General features: G+C 37.7%; 1 protein-coding gene across 1 annotated transcript; it reads left to right on the plus strand.

Annotated features, from left to right (window-relative positions):
• Positions 1-1253: 1253 nt before the first annotated feature.
• LOC139737282 (coiled-coil domain-containing protein 22 homolog) lies at positions 1254-26418 on the plus strand. The gene is made up of 17 exons (XM_071647992.1): positions 1254-1389; positions 3659-3830; positions 4435-4567; positions 5401-5528; positions 7780-7864; positions 8797-8966; positions 9885-10088; positions 11585-11650; positions 12851-12970; positions 15771-15890; positions 17054-17170; positions 18357-18458; positions 19486-19593; positions 21720-21815; positions 22547-22606; positions 25649-25723; positions 26275-26418. Exons 1-17 carry the CDS (start codon positions 1340-1342, stop codon positions 26386-26388), a joined length of 1920 nt encoding a protein of 639 aa, XP_071504093.1. The 5' UTR covers positions 1254-1339; the 3' UTR covers positions 26389-26418.
• Positions 26419-27835: the final 1417 nt, after the last annotated feature.

Here is a 27835-nt window from a genome sequence, read left to right on the forward strand (position 1 = left end):
GGCAGGAGGTCAGTGATGATCAAGTGAAATCGGACAAATATGATGATGATGGAGAGACATTGTTGATTTCTCGAGTAATCTACTGCCTTTCCTCCTATAATTTCAGTAGCTCTTTATCAGAGAAAACCAAAACCCAAAGAGAAATATGGATTGAGTGAAAGCAGCAACATTAGTAGAACATATCAGTGAAATTTTGAGGAAAATCGGACAATCAATGCAAAAGTTATGAATTTTACTGAGTTTTGGTGTTAGAACTGCTGGATGAGGAGACTACTAGAGGTTATGGCGTCATGTGTGGACAACAACATAAAGAAAATATAAAGGGAACGTCCACAAAAATTCATTTTCATGATGAAAATTACACATTCCACCAACTTGATACTGACATAATACGTTAGCGGTTAGTCAAATGCTCTTTCATTTTGCTAGAAAAAGTGGATTTTTGTGGAGTTGAATGATCCCAAAACAAATATCCAGGGGGAAAGGGGAAAGGACCTAAAGGGACTATACTCACTGTCATATTACTTGTTTGGATCAACAACTCAACAAATCTTGGTGTGCCATCATACACACATAAAACAACATTGAGGCCCACAACCAAACGGGAAAACAATCTAAAGCGGCAATCTCTAATGTTAAACAACAGCCCATTACTTTTAAGCTGTGAACAGACTCATGTTAGTGTATATCTCGTCAGGATAAGCGTTTCATCATTGCATTTTACTTTCACTGTTTTTAAGAAGAATTCTGCCTCTACCATAATACACCAAACATTTTCAGGAGTCCATTTTTAAAAAATAGTTTTGAGGGAAAAGTCATATGTATGTATGCATGTATACTATATACGTATATATCACATTACGCACATCATCTTATCATCAATATCCATCCTATCCCAATTTTCTTCACTCTTGCCAGTTATTATTCACGACACATAAACGATGTATAAGAAGCTCTTTAAAAAGTATTTAGAAGCTCTCAAATACCTCCCATTTTAAAAAAAAAAAATGCAATTTAATGTTCTCTATTGAATAAAATACATCAATGAATACAAAGCTCTTTATCATATGAATAAGACAACATTAAGCTAAGCAAAATAACAACTGACATCCAAATAAAACCTTACTTTTTACTTCTGTGTTAGAACTTCCAAAAATCCTGTTCTCGCGGCGGCGAACTGCGCCACCAGCCCTACACTGATCAGGTGATCTCCAAGTCATGTGATTCAGCTTGCAGCAGCTGCTCCATCCATGATCCAGCCAGGGACGGGACGCGACAGGGTAGACGACAGAACCGCGTCATAAAATTCTACAAGGAAAAGAGCTAAACAGGAGGGATTATGGCTGAAGTTGACAACATTATCATACACACATTTCGGGAAATTGGCTGGTAAGCATTTCAACTAGTATTGTGTAGACCTTATTTCGTGTCGTAGGTAGTAGGACCAGGTCGGGAGATAATTGACCGGAAGGGGAGGGTCTGTGTGGCACATCCTGTGATCCCATATATTCACTTTTGTGCTGTGTGGTAGAGCGTTCTAGCGTTAAGACAATGAAGCTTTTTGACAAAAGTGCAGTGACTCACCAAAACACAGGTACCAGCAGCAGTGGCATATCTGGGGGGGCAAGGGGGGCACGTGCCCCAGGCGCCACTCCTTGGGGGTGCGGAAAACGAAAAAACGAAAAAAAAAAACCGAAGAAGAAAAAGAAAGAAAGAAGAAAAAAAAAGAAAGAAAAAATAGAAGAAGAAGAAGAAGAAGAAGAAGAAAAACAAAACAAAACAAAAAACCTCGCCCAGACCGGGATGGGGGGGGGGGGGGAGGGAGAAAACTAAATCAAACAAGATAAAAACAAAAAATGACAATGTTTATTGTGTTCACACAAGAATTCCGTGTTATGTAAGCTGAAATTTTGGCTCTCTCGCTGCGCTCGCTAACTGCTCGCAAAAATCTATATATATAAAAACGAAGATAAGAACAAAACGTGATGATGACGCAGACAAAATGACAATGTATATTGTGTTCGCACATGCCATCGTTAGAAGGCAAAATATTACACGGAGCAGCGGCTGCAATTTTATTTCTTTTGTTCTGAAGCGATCGCCCATTTGATCAAACGAGGGCGCCAAAGGTGTCGAACATACGGTGGGGGGGGGGAGGGGGGTGGGGGCGCAAAAAACAAAATCGAACAAGATAAGAACAAAACGTAATGATGACGCGGATATATACAAATTTCGGCTCATTCGCGCGTACTAATTTAGAGTATTTTTTTCAAGTCCTCAGTTTGTTGGTATAAATCGTTATCTATAAGACCGTCACTATATCTGGATGAGAATTGTAAGATTTGATAAGCAAAAAATGACAAGAATTCCATGTTTTGTAAGCTGAAATACAGCAATTTTCGGCTCGCTCGCTGCTCTCGCTCGCCAAACTTTATCAAGAAAAAAATAAGAACAAATTGTGATCGATGATGACGCGGAAATATACAAATTTCGGCTCACTCATGCGTACTTATTTAGAGTAATTTTTCAAGTCCTCAGTTTGTTGGTATAAATCGTTATCTATAAGGCCGTCACTATATCTTGATTAGAACTGTAAGATTTATAGGCAAAAAGTTACAAGAATTCCATGTTTTGTAAGCTGAAATACAAAAATTTTCGGCTCGCTCGCCAAAATTGATCAAAAAAAGAAGAAGATAAGAAAAAAACGTGATGATGACGCGGAAATATACAAAAATTTTCGGCTCGCTCGCTGCGCTCGCTCGTCAAAATGTATCTAAATTTATTATAACACATTTAAATCACCCTCAAAAAGACCCCTTTTAAGTGCTTGAAAAAGCATATCATGTGGACTTTTTTTAAAGTCCCTACGGGGATGGGGTTGGGGTTGAACACTTTTTCAGAAATTAGGGGCGCAATTTTCGCACTTGCCCCGGGCGCCGTTTTCCCTAGATACGCCACTGACCAGCAGGTTTGCTCAATGCAGGGCTATCGCAACTTACTGGCCTTATCCGACTCAAAATTTTTGGTGTTTTTTTTTCTGTGTGGCTCTCACCTCTCCACGCACGAATCAGCCCCATAATTGAAAGTGAAGTCTAATATGATTTTACAATTATTCATGAAGAGAATAATAAAATCAGAACTAACCTGATCTTGTGCACATATTCCAAATTACTATCATTCCACATTGATAGAGCAGGTAGGTACTAGAATTTGTCAGTAAACTAATCACTTTGTAGATAGTACAGGTTCACTTTCTTTGTGAATTCCGGCGTCCGCCAACCTTTTGGGTGACTTTCGTGCAAGTGTCGTGACGTATGTGACTCCTGTGGCATCCAGCGTAGACAGCGTGCAAGCCATGCCATAAAACGCCATGTTCAGAAATCTCCTGAATGTGTGCAAGCTCGCTCTGATAATCCCTACTTAGCTTGCATGGCTTGTGCACTGTCTGCGCTGGATGCCGCTGCAGGACGCTCACAAGAAATAATAGGAAATATAAAAATTGATTTTGGATTTTAGTTGCCCGATTAGACCACCAAAACAAAAAATTGGTGGCCCGACATCAATTCTTAATGGACTCGGGGCCACCAGGCCATCGCTAATGTCGAGCCCTGTATATGTAAATAATGTAACGTATTTCATTTTAATTCTGTCTTCCTAGTGATTTGGATGAAGACATCGAGACTCTTCGCCAGTTTACCCCCGAGCATGTTGTAGAGGCGACCGTGCGATGTTTGCGTTTGATCGACACCAACACCAACCTCCCCCACTCGTTGCCACCGGGTATGTCAGCTCGCTTCAGACTGGGCACAGATCTGGCAAATGCATTGCAGGTAAGAGGAGGCCCATATGCGCTGTTAGTCTGTTCCATGAAAATAGGTGCTATCATGTGTGATCAAGATGGTGAAAACAATCATATGCCTGTAGTAAAAGTTCTGCATTTTGGTGAGATTAGAATAGAAAGAATTCAGAGTTATGAATTATGGGAACAACAAAAGGCATCCCCTTTTAAAGATCCACAAGATTGTAATACACAACAGAGTAGGAGTCACTCTCATAATGATGGCCATATACAGACCTGTACACCAAACAGAAATCGTGACCTGCCATTTGTACACAACGAATTGTGCAAGGCATTCAAAACAATCAATTATATCTATCATCTTATTTTTGTGGTTTTGATGAATGCATCACAAAAATGTCTTCCTTCTATTGAAAGATACCATTTGCAATTTTGTCAGGAAAAGACAATTTTTTTCTAAAGTAAGATTTGTCCATTTCGTTTTCCTCTTCATCACAATATTAATTTGAGTCTTTTCTAGATTGATTGTTTTTTTTTATAAACCACATAAAGTCATTGCAGTTCTTAAAAATGCAAATGGCCCAGCTGAGGAATGATATAATGAATGCTTACATCCTTGCTGTCTTCATCTTCAGTCTCTTGGTTTCCGTGGCGACATGGGTTATCAGACATTCCTGTACCCCAACGAGGCTGACATCCGACGACTCACGATGTTTCTGGTAGAGAAGCTGCCCAAGGAATCTGCAGCAAGCACAGATGAGCCATTAGGTAAGGACAAAAACTTTGATTGGAAGGAATCTATAGGTTGCAACAATTTTTGTTCTCTTATTTTGCTTCTTCAGATTAATCTCACTCCCTTATTCTTAAAGATTCTTGAAGATATGATTTACAGAAACCATCTGGAAAGTGTGGTTTATACACACTCACATATACATACATTGATACATACATACATACATATAGATATTTGTATACACATTTATGTATAGATATATACAAACAAATGCATTATTTTATTGTGTAGTTTTCACTGTCATGTTGGACATGCACCATCGTACTGTGCCCTTGTCCTACATGCTAAAGAGTAATCCTCAATAGACCTTATTTGCAGAAGAAATGGGCACATTTAGATGAACATTATCATAGATTAAGGGGTCAAAATATTGATGGCCAAAAAGAAGCACTGTAATCTTTCCTGGATATCATTATATTGCCATCTTATTAAAGGAAATTTTTGTGATTATATGTGCTTGGTGATTCCTAATGTTTGAATGTTTAGTCTTGATGTGTTAATTCCTCTGGATGCTGGAACTCTGTTGTTGATCTATAAAGATTTATATGTAATTGTTACAATTTCATTATGTGGGAAAATTCACGCTGGTCAATTTAGGTAATCATTAAACATGATAGTTTTAATTTTCTATTTCAAACAATCAATCTTATCAAGAGGCTCAGTTAAATGTAACCTATGTTGTGATAGACTGAAATGACAGGTTTATTCTCTAGCAGAGAAAGGGAGAGGAAGAGCGTAGGGGGTGAAAAGATGAACACAGAGTTGGAAGTCTAAACTTGATACTTTTCTCTTTGATTTATCAAAACAGGAACATCCGCGATGCTGAGCCGGAGGATATCAGCAGAAATCTCACGCCAGCTCCAGTGTCCATGGGTGCCTCCGCCATGTAAGAGGAGGTCTGTCAGATGGATTGGGCCAAAGGAGTGGCATAGAGAGGTCAGTTGGCTTCTGCTGGTATTTTATATTATACCACAGGTGGTGTAATGCAGTGTCCACCCAATCTTCATAATTATGTGACTACCCAGTTCAAAACCTACAAAAAGTAGGCCAAAATGAATTTCCACTTTTCCACATAGTTTAAAAGACAATATGAGTAAGTTCTAGGTTTTAAGATAATACATAAGTTGTTGAATTGGACCAACTTAACCCATTAAAAAAAATGATTGAAATAAGAGAGAGTTAGGAGGTGCAGCTTCACAGAAAAGGGAGAAAAAAAGGATTTAACCCATTGAGACTAATCTTGAGGATACTCAGACAGGTGTCCATTGGAAACATGTGTTATAGCAAAATCAGCTCATCCTCATTGGGTTAAACATTAGAATCATGCAGGCATGCTGTGCAGAAGTAGCCATGAAAACATCTTCAAATTTTCCAGTGAAAGCAGTGCCTGTCAAAAAGAAAGAAAGAAAGAAAGAAAAACAATGGTCTAGAAAATACTGAGTGTTTTCCAGATTTTAGATTTATTTTATGCCATCAAAGTTTGACAGAGATAAAGAAAACATTGCTCGTCCAGGGAAGACAAACTTTGAAAATTTGAGTCGGTCTACCAACTGACATGTCGTGGTCAGTTACAGAGAATCCTAACTTGTAACTTGTTGCGGGTTTTGAGCTGGGTGGCTACATATTCCTTTGAAATTTGGCCTCACACATGGCATCCACTTTTAAGGTTTGTGGTCACTCTGCAGTTGGACAGGCATAAAATGATGGGACAATTTACTGATAAGATTTAGAGAAAAATGTGATAAATCTTGCATTTTCACCATTTCCATAGCAATTACATGGGGGTGTTATTTCATCGCAAGTAGGGTATCTGTGGTATAGTGGAGAAGTCCTGCCTGCCAAGTGCATACACTAGTACTGTATTCTATGTCCTTGACAACATTTTTTAACCCACAAAGTTCCCCCTTCACCCAGGTGTAATGATGGTTATCAAAGCCTGGATAATAATATTTTGAATAATGACATTCAAGAGAGGTAACTCAAGTAGGTAAACTCATGTTATTATTATATCCAGATCTAATGGTAGGAGAAGTTGTTTTGGTAATTCTCGTGCATTCATGTACAGTAATTTATGCAAAATCCAGAGAGATATACCAAAGCATGATACCACATTGCCAAGTGATATTATTGGGAGTTCACTGCAGTATTCTCAATTTTGCTGTGATGGTGTTATCCTTTTGAGTTTAGATATTGTAGATTTTTAATGTCCCACTTGTGAACATATTTTTCAGTTGAGTATTCATGTCAAGTAATTTCTGTAAAATTCAGTGAGATTTACATTTTACCAAAACATGATATCACATTGCCATTTACAATGATTGGGAGTTTTCTGCAGAATTCTCTGCCTTGATGGTGTCATCCTTTTGGGTGTAGATATCATCAATTTTTCATGTCCCATTTGTGAACACATTTTTCAGTTGAGTAAACAAGAGCCCCATTTACATCCACTGGTGCTGCTAGTAAAGGTATCCACTACTAAAGTGCCATTGAGAAGTGTTTCTACATCCTCTCAATTAAGGTCTGGGGGATGCATGAATACGATGAGAGTTTGGATGTGATGTCACAATTAACCCGTTGAGGACGGACTGATTTTGCTACAATATGCATTTCCCATAGGCACCTGCCCAGGTATTCTCGGGACTAGTCCTCAACGGGTTAAGAATGTAACTCTAGATTTAAGATAAAAGTGCTTTCAAGGTGAACTTGAATTCCTCAATTTTTGTCTTGGATGACTGAGGAGACAAACTGTTGAAAACCAAGGGTTTCAAAACATGATCAAATAGTTGTCCTCTGATGTTGATATGCATATTGAAATTTTCAAGATATGACATTTAATTCATATGTGTAGGTGTGTTGTTTCGCAGAACATCCTATCATATAAAATTTTTTGCAATAAAGCCTGAAATATAAAGAGATGTCTGTATTTTTCTCAATATACCGTAACTGAAGACGGTTTAGTCTAGAAACATTTTTATTATTTTACTATTGTTCACAGTTTGTATGTTTAACAATACTTAACATTGATTTTACCGATTTAAATTTGTACCATGGATGTTTCTATCCTTAACTCACATTTTAGAACTATTTTAAAGCACTAATGCTGGGTTTTTGTTTCATCTGCCAATGGTAAATTATGCCTATAAAGTGTGTGTGTTTATTTATTTATTTATTTTTTTAATTCTGACAGGGAGCATCAGGCAGCCATGCCTTCAGGAGTGTCCCTCTGGCCGTCCCAGAAGGTTTGGGGGACCTCACCAGGAAGATTCCAAAAGGTTGTTTATCATACATAGATTTAAAACTTTTACATGAGGAAATGATACTGTAAAGCTAGAAATTCTCACATGCATGAAACTTTGGTGAATTTCGCATGGAGCAAAGATTCATGAAAGCAAAATGCACACAGAAGTGTTTCTGTACACTGTGCATTGAATGCCAGTGGTAATTTGCAAAAGTTTCATGTCCAGAAAAAGGCTGTCAACTCAGATGTTTCTAGTTTTCCAGTATGGCATCTCTCTGAAAGCTCACCAATTTATGTGGCTCAAATCAACCAATCAGGTGTCTCAACTGCCGAGAATTTTCGTCATGATCATTTTGATTCTTTCGCTGAGCCATGCACTGCATTGCAAAACTGTGTAATACAAGTTCTTCAATGATTATTCTTCCATGAACCACTTTCATCCTCTCTTCTGCCTTGACCTAGATAAACATATAGTTTTTAAATAATGCAATAATTCCAAAAGGACTGATACTGTGTCTTGCACAGCTGTTAAACAATTTGAACAATTGTATAGATATTCTTTGTTACTGAAGAAAGTATGTGTGAAATGAATGGCAGAGGTCGTGGAAATTGTGATCAGTGTTGAGTGAAATATTAACTCTGTATGTGAGGTGATGGTACAACTGGAGCAAAATGTCATTGACTGACAGAAATTTCAAAGTGAGTTTATGTTTTAAGGTAGACATCAGCTGTGGCATCTTTCACATTCTGAGTCATTTTAATGCAGCGTAATGCATATGATGCCAAGATAAATTCTGAAACTTTTGTAATCACTACCAAAACTTGGATGTATGTGTTTCATGAACACCAGAGATAATTCATGGTGCATACATATGATTTTTATGTGCTTCCCCCAGTCTGAGGTACATGTGTATATTATCTATTGATGATGTAACACCTCCTTTCTGACATTCTTTCATTTCACAGACATCATGAGCTACTACAACAACCACATGCCTTTGGTCAAAGATCAGCCAGCGAGGGAAGAGGACATAGTGCCCTCGTTGTTGGAACGCAACGCTGCCGCGGTAACTGCGGCACAGGAGTGGGAGACAGAATGGAACACAACAGGTCTTCCATCTCGGCTGTCACAAGAGGTATTGGAATTAGAATCAGGTGGTGGTATGTTGTTTACACAGGGAAAGTCTTGCAGGAAATTCTTTTCATTCCTGTCTTTATAGCCATGAATTATTTGCTGTGAAGCTGTAGAGATGACAGCTCTTTCCTCTGAAACCATTAAAGGGCAGCTGCTATGACATCATCCTTGTTCATTGTGATTTATGACAAATTTTGAAAACATCCTTATTCCTATTCATGAAATTCTTCCGCACTGAATTGATCAATTCAGTGCTTATTTACGTCGATATAGGGCAATTTGTCAATCAGTTGCAATGAAAACATCTTGACGGAAGAATTTCATGAATTTGAATAACAAAGCAGTACCCACTGCATGCTACAGTGTATAAGGATTAGAACCAACACTTGCTGTCCAGCGAAAGCTCGGTGGTCTAGTGGAGATAACGCCCGTCCGGTGATCAGGAGGTTCGAATCCTGCTCGAGTATGTACGCCCATGATTTTTTATCATGGCTACTACTAAAACACTGATCAATTCAGTGCTTATTTACTTCGATATAGGGCAAGTTGTCAATCAGTTGCAATCCTTACTCTTCATCCCAATCAAAATAAGTTCTGAAACTCTGTACCCAATATAACCAATTCATAGGTGTTCAAATGCAAAATTCTAAAAATCATCTTGAGCTGTCCTTGAACTCTATATGTTGATGTTGTTCAATCAGAGAGAGAGAGAGAGAGTGAGAGAGTCCATCTAATAAACCACTGTAATGATTCATTCAGCATCTTTGAACGGAAGAGGGGTAAGTCTCCTTGGACACATTCAGATATAAATTTCATATTTCATTCCTGTCGCTTTTAAACCATGGATGATTTGCTCCCGATAGAAGTAAACAACATGCTATTCCTCTCTTGCCCCCCCCCCCCCCACACACACACACAGGAGTACAAGGCCAAGAAACGGGAACGCCTCATGAAGAGGATGGTGAGCGAGCTCCGCCAGGGGCTACAGAAATCGGAGCAGGGTGACCGCAAGAGCGCCACCGCCGACCTGATGCAGATGCTGGACCTTCTGGGGCAGAAGGGCGCCACCAAGGGGACGAAGGGCTCGCGCTTCACCCACACAGAGAAGTTGCAGTTTGCTCAGGTCAGATTCCAGCATCCAAAATATTGGTGTTTATTTCTTTTCAGTATCATTTAGTCCTGTGGTACTACTAGGTGATGGTGTATCATCCAGATTGAAGCATGATTGTCAAGTGTATGTTTCGGAGAGCTAGAAATTAGAATTTGATTGCCATCAATGAAAAAAGGAAACACAACAAAAGGCATACACAAGGGAAAAAGCCATACACAAAAATATATTGCCGAAAACCTACAGACATGCTGTACTGTCGAAGAGAATTCACAAACTTTCAGTTAATCTTGAATCAAAAAAAAAAAGGATATGATTTAAAAGCATTTTTATTTGTGAAAATAGCTCTATGCAAAAAGAGAAATAGATAAGTAGAATTTAGATTTCTAGAAAGATTGATGATTAATGTGCTTACTAGGTACTGTTTTCCATAGTCAAGGCTACTGTAATCTGCAAAGTTGAAGTCATTAGGCGATATGTTATCAGTGTATCATCAATTGTATTTGTAAGGAACCTTTCTTCTGGTTTTTTTTTAGTATCTTTCTTTCTTTCTGGCAAATTTTGTGGGCGCTATGTTTATCTCAACAGTTACATGACCAAGCAATTCACATGAAATTTTCCATGGAGATGTCTGTGGCAATGTCTTCTCGATCTGATCTTTTTAGCGTAATCACTCGTGTATGACGCCATCCTGGCACCATTTAGTATTTTTGAGATGGCATCAAATGATTAGTTCTTTATAACTAAATGTCATTTCTTTATTATTTTCATTGCATAGACTTCAAGTCATATGCAACAATATTGCAAGCAAGTTAAGAACTCAAAATAACTTCCTGACCAATTTTGTGTGCATTTCAGACAATAATTAAAGCATTTAAAAATGTCTGCATGCAAATGTTCATTGCCACTTTGTGCGTGCCTAAGTTAGAAATACCATTTTTTTTTTCTCACTTGATTTAGATTCCTGATTAAAAGAGTAGCAATATCCATTGATTGTTTTGTTTCTCAGGAACTGTTTGTCCAAGTGAGCCCAAATTGTGTGTGTATGTAGTAGTTGACAAGACAAACGTATCTCAAGCTAACTTCCAGTCCGTATGTCACCACCTTTGTGGTGGAAACAAGAGCCAAAATTTAGGTATACAAGGGTGCAATTATTTGTATTCTGAAAATAGTGTACTTTCCTAAATGAACTGCTTTGATCTGGAATTATCTAGTTTCAAAGATGATAATCACGAGTGACTTATATTGAATCTGCTCTATCACCAACTTATCCCAGTGATGAGTTTCATGTCTTGTTTCTCTTCTATTAAAAGTTGATCTTAGTTTCAAGTAAAAAAAAAAACATAAAGTAAGATAATGTGAATGTCCTTCTCATGCCACTGAAGAGCCTTTTGTCTATGTTACTCCATCTCAATTTTCCATGTGATGTTTCAAGAATGCAGTGCTATCATTAGATGTAATGATATACTTGGACGGAATGTCATTTTTTGTCCATTTCCTTATAAAAACAGGATGAGGAAAAGACAGCAGCTCAGATTGGGATCGGTGAAGGCGTGCCAAGAGCGGACACTGAAGAGGTGACCTTTGACCTCCTTTTTTCCCCAAGTCTGTCTGTACTGCTACACAAATAACCAGTTCAAAGTTGATAGGTCATGTGCACATTGGTGCAAATGATTTTTCTTTTTTTTTAATTGGTTTTAGACACTTCACTTGTTTTCAAAGCAATATAATGCATTAGCTTGCCTGATGTACCAATTTATGGAATTCATCAAGCATGTTCAAAGAATGAACTTGCATCCGTCAGTTAAAACTTGAGGAAGCTTCCATTTTATTATTTTACATTGAATGTATTAACAAACTTTTCCTATGAATTTTGCCTCCTCCTGGACTTGCTGTAAGTTAATGTGCTGATTGCATGAATAATTGGTTATTACAGGTGCTTACATCAGTAAGTTTTGAAACCAACATGCCTGTTGGTATAAGTTATCTTTTTCTGCCCATTAGCAAAGTGGAACTCCGAACTGGCTTATTGGTCTGCCTCATTCACAGTGAGAAAGGGTACTCTGATGGTGTCAATTTGTCATGTTTGGACCATCAAATGAATTAAAAGATATAGAAATTGAGAGAAAGGGGGGTGGGGGTGGGTAGGAGAGCAGACGAAAATCTTTATATACCATATCAAAATGTGATACCGCTAAATACAGTGGCAAAGTGAAGTAGATTGATAAGTACGATAAATCTTTATAATCACCATTCATTGTGGATGCCCTTATTTGTCTTTGTGTTTACAGTTATTGAATCCGAGGGAAGGACTGTGTAGAGATTCAGCTTCAGAATACAAGCTACAACACACACTACCCTGTATTTTGAGAATGCTACAGTAATGTTTTTGTTTTGTTTTGTTTGTTTTTTACTTTGTTGCAAAAGAAAAAGGTAAAATTGATTAAGTTTGTGCCAACACAGTCTTTTGACATCATATGTATTCATTCAACTACTTAGCATACAAGTCATCTATAACATGGAAATTATTTCTGTGCTGTCTTTTCCCAACTACTCTGCCATTATTTTCTTGAATATCAATTTAAAAAAAACAAAAACAATTGATATTCACAGACTTCTTTTTAATTGAGTGATTTCCATGTTCAATTTGGAAATATCAACGTACCATGAGTTTGTTGTGAGACATGCTTTCTGAGGTCACTGTGATAGTGAACCAGCTCTCTCTTATTGTGCTTCCATGTGAGGTAAGTTTTTGCTTCCTTTTTTCTTTACCCTAGGAACTGAGACAGAAGCGTGAGGATGAACAAACTGAACTTAAGGAGCAGCTGAGCCAACTGACGTCTCAGCTGGAGTCCATGGAGACAGAATCCAAGAAACTTTCAGCCAGTGTGCAACAGGTAACATATCCTACAAAAGGAGAGGAGGCGGGGTTGTGGAAGCTGGAGCTGTTGCTAGGCAATAGGATGGAGATACTGTCAGTTGTAATGACTGATGATTGAGGCAGATATTTCTTTTCCCCTAAAGCAGAGGGTAGGATTAATTTAATTCAAATGAATTTAATTTCATTTTCATTTTATTTCAACACGGTGATAAAAGGAAGTTGCTCAGCTTGTGCCTATTATTTTGCTAGTCTTCATAGATAGTGTAGAAGAAACATAACACATTAGGTTCAGTGTACAAAAATGATTAAAAAAGATCACAAAGAGAGAAAAAATACATACATACAAAACCTGAAGAAAAAAAACTCTTTATGGTGAAAAATGGCCCTGATTGGTGCTAGATGAAAGGGTTAGAGTGTACTTTATGGAGCTGATTATTGTGGTGAAAAAAGAATCGCTAAAAGAAAGAAAATGATGTTAAAAGGATACCACAACTGTGACTGATCCAGGCAAGAAGTACCTGGCAATAGATAAGGATGATGATACTGTGGAGATTGTGTATATCTGTAGGACTACCACATGTGAGTGTCAAAGTGATAGGATGAGAGAGCTCAGATTTGTCCCTGTTATTATTCTTTCTTGTTCTGTGTGTGTGGATGTGTGTGTGAGGCGTAGGTATGTGTGTTTTGTATGTATTTATAAATCGGAAATGGGTTGATAGTGTTAGCAGCAAAGTCCAAAGTGAAATTTTGCTACACATGGGCTTTGCATACTGTTTTCATAATGGTGCTGTAAACACAAGACCATCAGCAGCATACACTGATTGTAATGTTTTGTCATGTTGTCCACCCTGATGTAGTCATTGAAGGGTGGTAAACTTGTACGATTAAACACAATGCTTTGAAAATGAGATAATACTTCACAGATTAGATAGAGGGTAGAACTGGTTGCTGTAAGATATAGGATGAATGCCATTTGGTCATATCACACTCTACATATTTCCGATTCTCAGTGATGGTATGTCCAGACTCTGAGGGACAGGGATAATATGTTGATAATCAATGTTCAGGATTGTGATTAGGATAAGAATTTGTGATATGGATACTGGTTGAGGGTAGCGGCAAGGATCTAGACCTATCAGCTTTACTGTGTATGCCATGTTCCAATGCTTGATTCAATCTACTGTACACACCCAATATTTTGTGAGGGGATGCTGTTCACGAATTTAAAAACACCCAAAATTATTAACTCTCATCCTAACATGAATGTGACGTGCATGCGTACATCTTGTACATTTCTCTGTTCAGTACTGTACTCAACAATCGCGAATTTAACCACTTGTGAAATTCTTGGGAAGTCCTGATTCTTGAAAAATTAGATTTGCTAAATATATAGCTTATACAGAATGGCTTACCTTCATATATGTTGTGCTCAAAGGCACAACTGCACACTAAACCAATCAATGAATTGCAATTTGCTAAAGTGTCATAGCCCTAGCTCTGTCTTAACATTGACATAGATCAAAGCAAAGCTGCAATTTTCTCTACTACTTTGCCAACTGCACTTTGAGTATAAACATTTGTGTGATAAGGTACATGGCCATGAAAAACAGAATTTTTACCAGAAACACTTCTGCATTGCAGTCTCAGAATAGGGTGGTACACAGGGGACTTACACTTTGGTACACAAAGAGTTAAACAAAATGCAAAATATACCGCCTGATAATCCAGGTGTTTTACGAGGTGGCAGTTAAGCAATCAAATATGCAATTAGAGCCTATCAGATTGTGTGGACTTAAAAGTCAACTGGTCTTCTGCGACAACATACTCAATTGCTCCAGTTGGCAAGAAATGAAAACCTCTGTTACTTCAGTGACGGGTAGGCCTACATATCCACAAACAGTGATGGACATTTTGAAGAAAACTGGGCATGATGTCACATGCAAACATTGTATGCTGAATTTAGGACAATTGCAAGATGATGTTGGCACATTCTCAGCTTGGGTAGTACTTCATAGTAATGTCATCCCATAGCTGTCTGCTTTGTCGATGTTCAACTCTAACAGTCCCCACTGGTAGCATAGTGTGTAATACAGGCTCTCCCAACTGTAGTTGTTTTAACCCGTTCCTTCCGCATTTCTCTGAGTGCCTTTAATGCCCCCAAACGAGATTCTTTTCGCCCGTCGACAGAGAGGCACACAGGTTGGTAATCCAGCTGTGTGAAGGCAGTCAAGCGGTTCACTGTGTCCCCCTTTCTACGGTCAACTACATGTGCCCGTGAACAATGGAAATATCGATCGGGTGTGAGGCATGAATAGAGTGTGCGCTGATGAGCTCTCAGAATCATTTGTTCTACACAAAACTAGGTACCTGAATGAGGTGACTGGGGTCAGCGAACCCGCATTTCTAACTGATCTCAGCCTTTATCATTATGTACATGTTTGTACGAGTTTACAGCAGAACAAGCAAAAAACTAAATCAGGAAAAGGTACATGGATGTAAACCCCCCCCCTTTTTTTAAACAGCAGGAGAACAAATCCTGATAGAATAAACTCTGATCTTTTTATCAAACCCACTTTTCTGAGCATTTTAACACAAAGAAACATGAATTTAGGCCACTGAAGCAGGCACCCTTGTCTTCATTTTGGGAACCTGGTAAACCAGGTTCCCGTATATCAGTTGCTCCCACGGGAACCTGGTAAACCAGGTTCCCGTAAGGAACGGGTTAACAGATATGTGCTGTGAGTGATAATCTATGTAAACAAACAAACTTTGTAGGTTTTAATGGAGGTTAGTCTGTTTCTTCTTCATTGTAAAAGATGGACGAACAGCAGATTGAGAAGAAACGGAGCAACTCAGAAAAGGAGGCATCGTACAAAGTCAAGAAGAAGACCATAGACCTTCTACCCAATGCAGAGACCAACATCAAGTTACTACAGGTAAAGACAAACTTGTAAACTCTCACTAAACTTAAATGGTTGCTGGAACATCACACTTGCACATGCAGTGACATTAGGTCATTGTGTGACTCACTTGCTACAAGTCATTGAAATCAAATAATTTTTTAACTTTTATTTGTCTTTGTTACATGAGGATTTCTTGGAATTATAGGCAAAGTTTCCTCAGAATAAACATATTGGTACAATGATGTACGTAATAGAGGAGTGGAACACTTAGATAAAGGTTTGAGGATCATAAGACAAGTCTGAATGAATCTTTAAAAAGGGACTGTACAGTACTGGTTGAGGTGGGGATTCATGTTTTGAACATTTCTAAGTGAGATAATGAGAAATCTCGTCTGAAATATGAAAGAACATGTAATTTTAAGACGATTTCGATGTTTATTTGATGAAAATTGGTTTTTAAATGGCTGAGATATCCAAAAAAGTGATAATAATAAAAGACGACAGGCCACACCTTTTATTAGGATATCTTTGTTTTACCTTGTTTTTGGATATCTCAGCCATTTCAAAACCGATTGTCATCAAATAAACATTTGATACCCCTTAGAATTGCATGCTCTTTGACATCTCATAGAGTGGTTTCTGAATATCTCGCAAAACATTTAAAGCTAAATCCTCACCTCAACCAGAACTGTACTCAATGCTGTGTACTGCCCTCTCTCGTTCTGGAGTCAAAGCAGGTAATTATGACATCACCATAGCAGAATGATGTGAATGAAATACAAAGAATTTTGCAAAAACCAATTTTTCTGAAACATGAGAAGAGCATCTAATGTAGCTTCTCTACAAAAAGATGCATTTTCATTTTGCAAATATTTTATCATTTGCATATTTGTAGTCCAATATGATAAATAAAGACACTTATAATTATTAAACAGCTACTATAACAATATATTCTACTCTATTTCTATGTGCTGATATATCTCAGTAGCAAATACCAGGGAAGGTGTGCTATTGCAAAAAAAACCAAAGTTTCTTGTATGAAAATGACACTGTATGCTACAATAATGTACGTATGTCTTCAGTCTTGACCTGCTGAAGGCTAGTCCTGAGTACACTCCGGCAGGCGTCCATAAGAAATGTGTGTTGTAGCAAAATCATTTCATCCTCAACAAGTGAACGATGATTGTTGTTACCAGGGTGTGGTGGAGAAGAGTGCCAAGCAGCTGGTGAGTCTAGCCAACCAATGGGAGGAGCACAGGGCACCCCTCATTGAGGACTACCGCCAGGCGAGGGACGCTGTCTCCAACAAAGAGGTGCGATGGAGTATAGAAATAGCACATGGCACGGAGTGCGACAGTGTGAGTGCAGTGAACATGAGATTTCTTTAGATAGGTGCCACCTCTGCGTACGAGCTGTTAGGTGAGTACGCAGTGTGCACCATCTAAAGATACCGAGTGTCCACTGCACTTAACATTGTCATACAACGGAACAAGTGTGCTATTTCTTTTATAAGATAGCGAGTTTTGATGAATAACTCCCCCTCCCAAAAAAAAAAAGAAACGGCATTACACATGATGAATGATAGACGAATTTCGACGTGATAATGCCAGGTATCGGCCGTCTAAAGGCCACCTCACACTGAAATTCTGGGATGTAGCATCGCAAGAGCTCGGTTATGCTAGATCAAATACATGATGAATGATACACAAACTCAACGTAATATCGTGAGCGTGGTATATCACCTTTTTTGTGCGACATCTGCACTCCTGTGCTGTGCGAAAAAGATGTTGAATGCAAGGTGATGTGTTTTGACCAATTACCATGCTTGAAATCAGATAGCTATTTTATAATGAACACTATTTTCCCCACATACTCATTCCATTAGCAAGCGTAGCTATGTTTTCAGAATAAGAGCTGCAATTTTGTTTGTACTCTGGTGAATTTGCATTTAGCCATTATATAGCCAATTGATATCAGTTCTCCCATCTGTTGACTATGATTTGTTGAGCACTTGTTGCACAGTTGCTGTGTTGAAAGTAACCAGTATATCTACTTTAAAATGTGCCCTGTCCACAGGCATTGGGTTGGGACAGCCGACAGCCTTTTTCGTGGCATGAAATTTTCGCGAAGTGCCACTGGCGCTCAATGCATATAATGTAAACATGGACTTTCGCGTGCATTTTAATTTCGCGAATCTTGGCGCCAGCGAAATTCGCGAAATTACAGTGCACGCGAAAATTCCTTGTTTTACAGTATTTTAGGCTATATAGCAAAAATATCATATGGTAAGATATTTTGTGATACAACAGACCTACACATATGCATCAAATGTGATATCTTGAACATTTTTTTAATCGCTGTTCCCAAAGGTAAACAGGACCTTTGAGATTGAAGGAGAGTGTACAAATCAATCAATCGGTCAAATCATGTACAGTATTTTTTTTTCAGCCGTGTTAATGTCCATCTCTTTTGTCATCATTCCATTCTTCTTGACCCCAGTCCGAATCCCAGAAGAGACTAGAAGACATCCAGGCACTCCGGGAGAAGATGAAGAAAGTTGCTGAGGAAACGCGGGCCAAGGAGGACATGCTGAAACAATTGGTGAGAAATCTGTCCATGGGATAGCATCATGTAGGAGATCTGGGGCCCATTGCATAAAAGTTACTCTTATGGTAACTTTGCCATCCAATGGTAACTTCCATGGAATTCTTGATTTTGATTGGCTGTTGAGTATTGTTGCCATGGTAGTTACCATTGGATGGCAAAGTTACCATAATAATAACTTCTATGCGACGGGCCCCGGGTGGTGTCAAAAGTTTCCATTTTACATGTTGTTCAGTGCACTGATTTCTGTTGAATCATTTGTGATATTTCATATTTCATAACTCTCATCAATAACAGAGAGAACCATACATGTAACAAAGACATCAGTTTTCATGTTGAATTTCTTGTAATGTTTGTCTAGGACTATTGAGATAAAGAGGAGGTATTGCTCTTTTTTCAGAACTATAATAATAATGATAATGATATCAATTTATAAAGCGCAAAACCTATAGACATAAATTCTGTACTGCAAAAGCTTCTGATGTTCTTGATGATAATGAACAGTTAAATGAAAAAGTGTGTTTTGAGTCGTGATTTAAAGACTGCTACAATTGGGGAACTATTTATGTTTGAAATTCTTTAAAGCATCATATTGAAATTTCAAATAAGAGTGACACATTGTGACATACTTTGAAGATACACTACCTCTGTTACTCTCTTATATGATAGAGAAACAATGCAATCATTTAGGATAAAAGTTAGTTTGGTGGCTTTGCCATAGTCTTCATTGCACACTTAGAAAAAAAGAAGAGTTGGTTCTTTAGGATTTTGCTTTGATGTTCTGGTGAACTGAGAATAAGCTGTTTTATATGTTGCATCATTCCTAAAAAGTAATGATTATTGCTTCCATGGCTCTTTACCTACATTAATCATGATATCCATTGAGAAATTATTTATGAATGATTGAGTTTTAAAAATAATGATTATGAATGTATGCCTAAATAGGGGAAAAATAAGGAAAAGAAATTATCTGAATAAAATGAAATGAAAATGAAATTTCTTAGTGTGCATGCCAATCTTGCAGGTTGCTGAATATGAACGCATGGCCAAGGATGTGAACCGCTCAGCTTACACCAGAAGGATCCTGGAGATCGTTGCCAACATCCACAAACAGAAGGATGACATTGAAAAAGTGAGAAGCCCAGTAGAGTGAGATCATTATATTTGTGTGTACTTCTATTTGGGATATTAACTCTTTCCTTGCCAGAGACTTTTGACAGTGTGTATAGTGCTATGGGATCTGCGCCAATGGGCTCTCAATGTGCACAAGGGTTAATCCCTTGTCTGTGGTAACCTTAGGAGGCATGTGAGAGGTCAATTTGAATTCAGTATCTGATAGGGAACGTGATAAAGCGTGACTAAATTTGCAGGACTAGATAGGTCAAACTTGCACTTTGGGAGTAAATAGATAGATAGATAGATAGATAGATAGATAGATAGATAGATAGATAGATAGATAGATAGGTAGATAGATACAGTTGAACCTCTCTTATCCGGCCTCCCTTTATCCGGATCTCTCTATTATACGGACGCAATCTCGCCGTGATTTAAAAAAAAAAATAATTACGGGAGGAAAGGGGGATTCCCAACTCCTTGAGAACTCCTACACAAACACACATGAATTACATATTACTTCCAACATGATTAACATACATTACATCAAACTTCCTTCCAAATTGCTTACCTTCAGACATTTTAACATCCCCAAATCAACGCAAGAACATAAACAGATTATGCGCTCGAGTCCTCTCATATCGCGTTGCCACATACAGGTCCATACACAGCCGTCGATATGACTAGATAGACATGCACTGTTTCGAGTCATTGGCTGAGCAACGAATGATATTGAACACTCAAAAATTGTTCACACACAGTACTCACACAAAGAGAGAGAGAGAGGGAGACCATCTAACAATGGCAACCTATACAGTCGACTTTGCCGAGCCGTGATGATCGAATTTTGAAGCGTAGTTTTGTCGACTCGTACTGTTTATTTTCAAGATCTACTTGATACATTTCTTAATAATTATTTAGGTAAATCATCCCAAGAATTTATAAAAGAAAATGATTTCATTCATGCAAACACGAACCTCTATTTTGGGGTCTGTTACTGAGTGTAACAATGAAAAGGTTCCAGTATACACATTACTACATGTGGTACTACAATGGGCTACATCATTACATGTGTATGTATGATATGTACATGTATAAAGCATTGAGTCTCCCGTATCCGGCCAAATCCCTTATCTGGATGAGCCCCGGTCCCGACTTGTCCGGATACGAGAGGTTCAACTGTAGATAGATAGATAGATTGACAGATATATAGATAGATAGATAGACAGATATATAGATAGATAGATAGATAGATAGATAGATAGATAGATAGATAGATAGATAGATAGATAGATAAATAGATAGACAGATATATAGATAGATAGATAGATAGAGATAGATAGATAGATAGATAGATAGATAGACAGATAGATAAGTAGATAGATAGATAGGTAGATAGATAGACAGATATATAGATAGATAGATAGATAAATAGATAGAAAGGTAGATAGATAGATAGATGGATAGACTAATAGATATTGGTTTATTTTGTCAAAACAAGAATGATGTGTAGCAACCTTGATGCTCAATTGCATAGAGAGAGTCTGTCTGATTCTTTGCATCATTGTGAGAGAGGAAATGTCTCTAAACATTTGAGGTGATGTACATATGTGTTACAAAGAGTATGAAAACCAGCTAGTACTTTATCTTCCTCCAGTTTATTTATTTTTGTGTGTGTGTGTGTCTCATGTAAATCTTGGAATTGAAAGGTATTTGTGTGCACCAGATAGAGAAGAAAAGGGGTGATTGATTTGATTTTTTCTTTTAAATCTCAATTGTGTGGTGATTATGCATGTCACTACAAATGCTGCTCATTGATATTCAGCAACTTTTGAATATGTGCTTGGAAGCAAGTAGAGATCCCGGCGATAAGAGATTGTACTTGCTTGCTTGTATCATATGAAAATGTCTTACGAAAGAGGTATGAATCATTCATAAGACATTACCCACCAGTCATTGTTCTACTACCAAGCTATTGTGCGTACCCATGATGAAATGCAAAGTTCTGTCACCTCTTAGGGGATGACTTGTGTCGGAATGGGAATCATTCAAATGTCTATCCTTGTATCCCCAATATGTCATTTAAATCTTTCTGAGTGTGATTTTTATATTTCCTGTGAAATTCTCTCTGTGTCTCTGTCCTAGGTTCTGGTTGACACAAGAACCTTACAGAAGGAAATCAATCAACTCTCTGGCAAACTGGACAGAACCTTTACTGTCACCGATGAACTCATATTTAGGGTGAGAGGACATATGTATTGTAGTTGTATATGTATAGTAATACAATTTCATTGCCAACATTTTTTTTTTTAATACAAAGAATCAGGGAAGTACTAAGTGATCTTGTGTGTTGTATGTATTGTATGACTTTATTAGGTTATTGAACATACTGTAGTCAGTTTGTGTCAATGCCAGCAAATATTTTGATTTGATGTAAAACAGCATTGGTATTTTCTGTAATGAGGGAAATCAGAAGGCCTGTATTTGATAATTATCTTCTCGTTCGTCTATATTTGAGTAAAAATATGTTTGGGCATCATACCGCAATTATGCTTTCTATATCACAAAGAGGGCTCATAGTTTCTTAACTACTGAAGAATATAATTCCACAAATGGACAGAATCACAGACACTTGGGTACATCTCACTCAGTATGTAACAACTACAAATAGTGTACTCCGTGTAAACCATCAAAGAGAATAAGAAAAGTGTGATGCACTTTCCCTCAGTTGTCTTCTCACTGTTGTCAATGCATTTAAAATAATATGTTCATTTAAAACCTAGCAGGTCATTGAGTTTAGTGTAATGTTAGTGCAGCGTTCATTGTTAATGTCTGGCCCACTATTAAAGTTTGAGGAGACAGTCCAGCTGATTATGTTATTGATTACTTCACCTGTTCAAAGAATAAACAGAAGCAAACAAACAAACAAAGTTTTCTTTGAAATGTGATTTTTTCCCCCCTGTGTCCCTCAGGATGCCAAGAAAGACGAGGCAGTGAGGAAAGCTTACAAATACCTTGCAGCATTACATGAGGTGAGAAAAATAATGTAGAACCAACCCTAGCATGTTAGATGTGATGACACTTTTTGTTCCAGTGCTACAGTGTAACTCATAAACCATTTGTAATGTTTTCCTAGTATGTGATGTCACTTTTGTTCCAGTGCTGAAGTGTAACACATAAACCATTCATACCAGTGGCGTATCTAGGGGAAACGGCGCCCGGGGCAAGCGCGAAAATTGCGCCCCTAATTTCTGAAAAAGTGTTCAACCCCAACCCCATCCCGGTAGGGACTTTAAACAAAGTCTACATGATATGCTTTTTTTTTTTCAAGCACTTAAAAGGGGTCTTTTGAGGGTGATTTAAGCAATGTTAAGTGTAGCGAATTTTGATAAATTTTGGCGAGCGAGCGCAGCGAGCGAGCCGAAAATTTTTGTAATTCAGCTTACAAAACATGGAATTCTTGCCATTTTTTGCTTATCAAATCTTACAATTCTAATCAAGATATAGTGACGGCCTTATAGATAACGATTTATACCAACAAACTGAGGACTTAAAAAAAAATACTCTAAATTAGTGCGCACGAGTGAGCCGAAATTTGTATATTTCTGCGTCATCATCACGTTTTATTCTTATCTCTTTTTTATATATATATATATATATATATAAAAATTTTGGCGAGCGAGCGCAGCGAGCGAGCTGAAAATTTTTGTATTTCAGCTTACAAAACATGGAATTCTTGTCATTTTTTGCTTATTAAATCTTGCAATTCTAATCAAGATATAGTGACGGCCTTATAGATAACGATTTACACACCAACAAACTGAGGACTTTAAAAAAATACTCTAAATTAGTGCGCGCGAGTGAGCCGAAATTTGTGTATTTCTGCGTCATCATCACGTTTTGTTCTTATCTCTCTTTATATATATATATATATATATATATATATATATATATATTTATATATATATATATATATATATATATATATATATATTTATATATATATATATATAATATAAATATTTATAAAATTTTTCTATTTCAGCTTACAAAACATGGAACTCTTGTCATTTTTTGCTTATTAAATCTTACAATTCTAATCAAGATATAGTGACGACCTTAACGATTTATGCCAACAAACTGAAGCCGGAATTTGTATATTTCCGCGTCATCATTACGTTTTGTTCTTATCTTTTTTTATTCCCCCCCCCCCCCCCCCCCCCCGTATGTTCGAAACCGTTGGCGTCCTCTTTTGATCCAATCGGCGATCGCCTTCAGAACGAAAGAAATTGCAGCCGCTGCTCAGTGAAACATTTTGCCTGCGAAATATTAAATGACATGTGTGAACACAGTATAGACATTGTCATTTTGTCCGCGTCATCGTAACGTTTTGTTCTTATCTTCTTCTTCCTTTTTTTATAAGTTTTTGCGAGTGAGCGCAGCGAGCGAGCCGAAAATTTTTATATTTCAGCTTACTAAACATGGAACTCTCGTCATTTTTTGCTCATTAAATCTTACAATTCTAATCAAGATATAGTGACGGCCTTATAGATAACGATTTATACCACCAAACTGAGGACTTGAAAAAATACTCTAATAGTACGAGCGAGAGAGCCGAAATTTGTATATTTCCGCGTCATCATTGCGTTTTGTTCTTATCTTGTTTGATTTGGGGGTTTTTTGCGCCCCCCCCCGTATGTTCGAACCGTTGGCGCCTTTTGATCCAATTGGCGATCGCTTCAGAACGAAAGAAATTGCAGCCGCTGCTCAGTGAAACATTTTGCCTGCTAAATATTAAATGACATGACACTGTGTGAACACAATAGACATTGACATTTTGTCCGCGTCGTCAAGTTTTGTTCTTATATATACCTTCTTATCTTTTTTATATTATATTTGGGGAGCGAGCGCAGCGAGCGCGCCAAAAATTTTTGTATTTCAGCTTACGGAACATGGAATTCTTGTGTGAACACAATAAACATTGTCATTTTGTCCGCGTCATCATCATGTTTTGTTTTTATCTTGTTTGATTTGGTTTTCTGCCCCCCCCCCACCATTCTCCTTCCCCCCCCCCCCCCCCCCCCCCCCCCCCTTCCGGGCGAGTTTTTTTTTTTTTTCTTCTTCTTCTTCTTCTTTTTTCTTTTCTTCTTCTTCTTCTTCGTTTTTTTTTTTCGTTTTTTTTTTTTCTTTTCTTCGCTTTTTTTTTCGTTTTTTGCGCCCCCAAGGAGTGGCGCCCGGGGCACATGCCCCCCTTGCCCCCCCCCCCCCCCCCCTAGATACGCCACTGATTCATACTGTTCCTCAGCAGGTGAAGCAATAATGCCACATAAAAAGGTGAATGATACTGGTTTGAGGCAATATGGCGTGCATTTATTTGTTAGCATTATCCATTCCATACAAGAGACTCCTGTTATAATGTAGTTCTGGGGACCTTCACTTCTCTTTCATTGTATCAGAAATTTTGTATTACAGAACAAATAAAATGTACATATGATCTCAGGACTGGAATTCTTACTTCATTATAACAAACTTTTCATTTTAAAGCATGTTTGCTGTAATGTGACTACCGTGTGTACCATCTTTTCTAAACACTATGCATATATTTTGTAAATAAATTTGAGGAAAGACTGTACGCGTCATCTCTATGAGTACAGCCTTGATGAAACAATTCCACTTTACTGCATTGAGGATCAAATTTCTGTTGTGCTTGATATTGCTTCAAAATGAAATATTTTTTAAATTCATCCTATTCATGTTTTGTATTTTTATGTCTTGTTTAGTTGTTTCTGGAAAGAAGCAAAGCAAATAGTAGGAATCTTTCTAGTTTGAATACTCAGTTAATTACTGCTGAGCCCAATTTAGTTTTATACCACTGGATTTGCACTGACAAGAGATACATAAATTCAGACATTTAGATTTGTATCTGTACACATTCCTGCATGTTGGGAGTGATATGCATTCATATGAATGTAGCCTTTAAAGAGTGACTGGTTTGACTTTTTTCATTTCTCGTTTTCTGGATCAATATGGATACTTTATTGACAATTTTATGTTTTGTTTTTTTTTCCAACCAGAGTTTTGATCAGCTGATCAAGACAGTTGAGGAGACAGGAACCATACTGAGAGAAATCAGAGAGCTTGAAGACCAGGTGAGAATTAATCCTTGAGATGGTAAAGATTCATAATGAACTAGTTGATTGCCACTTCCTGTTTTCTAAATCTCTCATTACCTATATGTGCTCCAAATGATTGTGTGATCATCTTCACAACACTTTAATCCCAGAAATCATCCAAAATTGTTATTTCATACAGACATGGTATTGTGTAAACACCTATTGTTTTGGTTGTTGTTTTTTTTATTTCTTTTTTTGGTTTACAATCAGTACCTCAATAATTTCTGTAGAATGTTTTCTTTGAATTGAGCTATCAAAAGATGAAGGCCTTACTTGTACTACTTTCACAATTTTCAAGTGATCGCTGTTTTGTACTACACGAACAGAGGGTGAATGCCGAATCAGCATTGTAATGACCTTCATTTGAGCATGCAATGATTACAAATGGGCAAAGCAAATACAAGTCCATAGCATCCACAGCAAATTGAATAATGGCGCCATTCAAATCAACAATGGTGTAAGCTTCAAGTGTTTTCAGCTGATCTTGTCAGCTCATTCCTTCTTCATTGATTGTTCCTTGGCTGCAGATCGACAGCGAGAGCGGCAAGAAAACAGTGGCGAACCTGGAGAAGATCTCAACAGACTACAAACAGATGAAGCAGGAGAATGCTGCCCTCATTGCCAAACTCAAGGGAAAGTAGCCCCACCCATCCTGCCCAGGATGAGGGGGGGGGGGGGGGGGAGCAGTGTGGTCACATGTGCATTTACGGCTTGAGAGTGTGAAACAGATAGTGAGAGAAAGAGAGAGAAACATAGGGTGATAGATAAAGAAAGATAGAGAGAGAGAGAGATATACAGATATAATGCTGTTGGGTTGACAAATCTTGTATCTCAAAAGTGTCAAACATTCTGGAGAGAAAAAAAAAATAGGTAAACACAAGGCAGCCAAAGCACTGTAACAAATGGGATCGCCTTTCCCTGGACGTGCCGTGGTGGCTTCTTTTGGGGGTAAGACAGTGTGGATTTTGACCAGACATCACTTAACTGATTATCTGATGATTTATCAAGAAAAGTGATTTTTACCAACAATTTGAGATACAAGGTCTTTTCACCCCATCAATGACGCTGTTTTAATAGAGAGAGGGAGAGAAAATACGCACTGAATGTGAGAGAAATCAGATAGAAACCATCACTGTTCCCATCCTTCTGTGTGCTTTATGTTCCCATGATACATGCTGTGTAGAATTCCACCTATTCAGTTGTTCACCTCTTCAGTGTATGTATTTTCAGTTTTCTTGTTTTTGTTTTTGAAAGAGGAGGTCTGTGAAATGCCCAATCATGTAGCAGATGATATGAGGAAAATGAACCCGTATGATATTGAGACAATGAACATAGCTTTGGGGAGTGGTTTGCCCATTTTGGCTTTAATTATCAGAACAAACTGATATTGAATATCAAAGAACGATCTTGTCCCAATGTTATTGTTAACTGCAAAATTTGTTAACGCAGTTGGCTGCTGGCTTTGTCGATCTGGAGGCATGCCAGAAGTGGAGGAAGGAAGGAAGGATTTTTATATCATTGAGTGAACACATTGTCTCTGCACGGTCTGGAACCATCCAGTATTGTTCAAGCTATGTACTTCGCAAACCATAAACCAGTTTTCAAAGCCCAATGACATGTTAACATTGATAAGCGCTATATAAATACTGAGTTATTATTATTATTATCATTATTATTATGTGGTATATGGTGGATGGTTCATTTTGAAGGAGAGATGGAAATACTCCCTGGAGACCACATTGTCTTTGAGGTTTTGATAGATTGAAAGAATAGACATCCATTCAAGGTGCTAAACAGAAAGACAATGAATTGGAATATATTGGTACTTTTCCAGTGTGTGTCGAATGTGAAACTGGAAAATTCTTTGGAGTTGTTCTTTCATGATACTGTTGTTTCAGGCTAATAATTAGTAGCCTTTTGAATCTTGTCATCATTTGTGTTTTCCATGAGGCGGCTTTACAACTTGTTTCATCTTCTTCGAATTACGTATACAACTGTATTGTAGGTATTCACCTGTTGCGAGCATAATGCTTCATACAAGTTTATTGAGCATAATGCTTCATACAAGTTTATTAAGTCTTACATTGT

This window comes from Diadema antillarum, unplaced genomic scaffold (genome assembly GCF_040938485.1).
Source record: "Diadema antillarum isolate AM-2024a unplaced genomic scaffold, OU_Dant_1.0 scf00000003, whole genome shotgun sequence".
NCBI classification, from domain to species: Eukaryota; Metazoa; Echinodermata; class Echinoidea; order Diadematoida; family Diadematidae; genus Diadema; species Diadema antillarum.

Excerpts from the sequence above, each read along its gene's own strand:
- LOC139737282 (XM_071647992.1), top strand. The coding sequence starts at position 1,340 with ATGGCTGAAGTTGACAACATTATCATACACACATTTCGGGAAATTGGC. Across the intron at positions 11,651-12,850 it reads CAAGAGCGGACACTGAAGAG|GAACTGAGACAGAAGCGTGA; the intron begins GTGACCTTTGAC and ends TCTTTACCCTAG. Across the intron at positions 17,171-18,356 it reads ACGCTGTCTCCAACAAAGAG|TCCGAATCCCAGAAGAGACT; the intron begins GTGCGATGGAGT and ends TCTTGACCCCAG.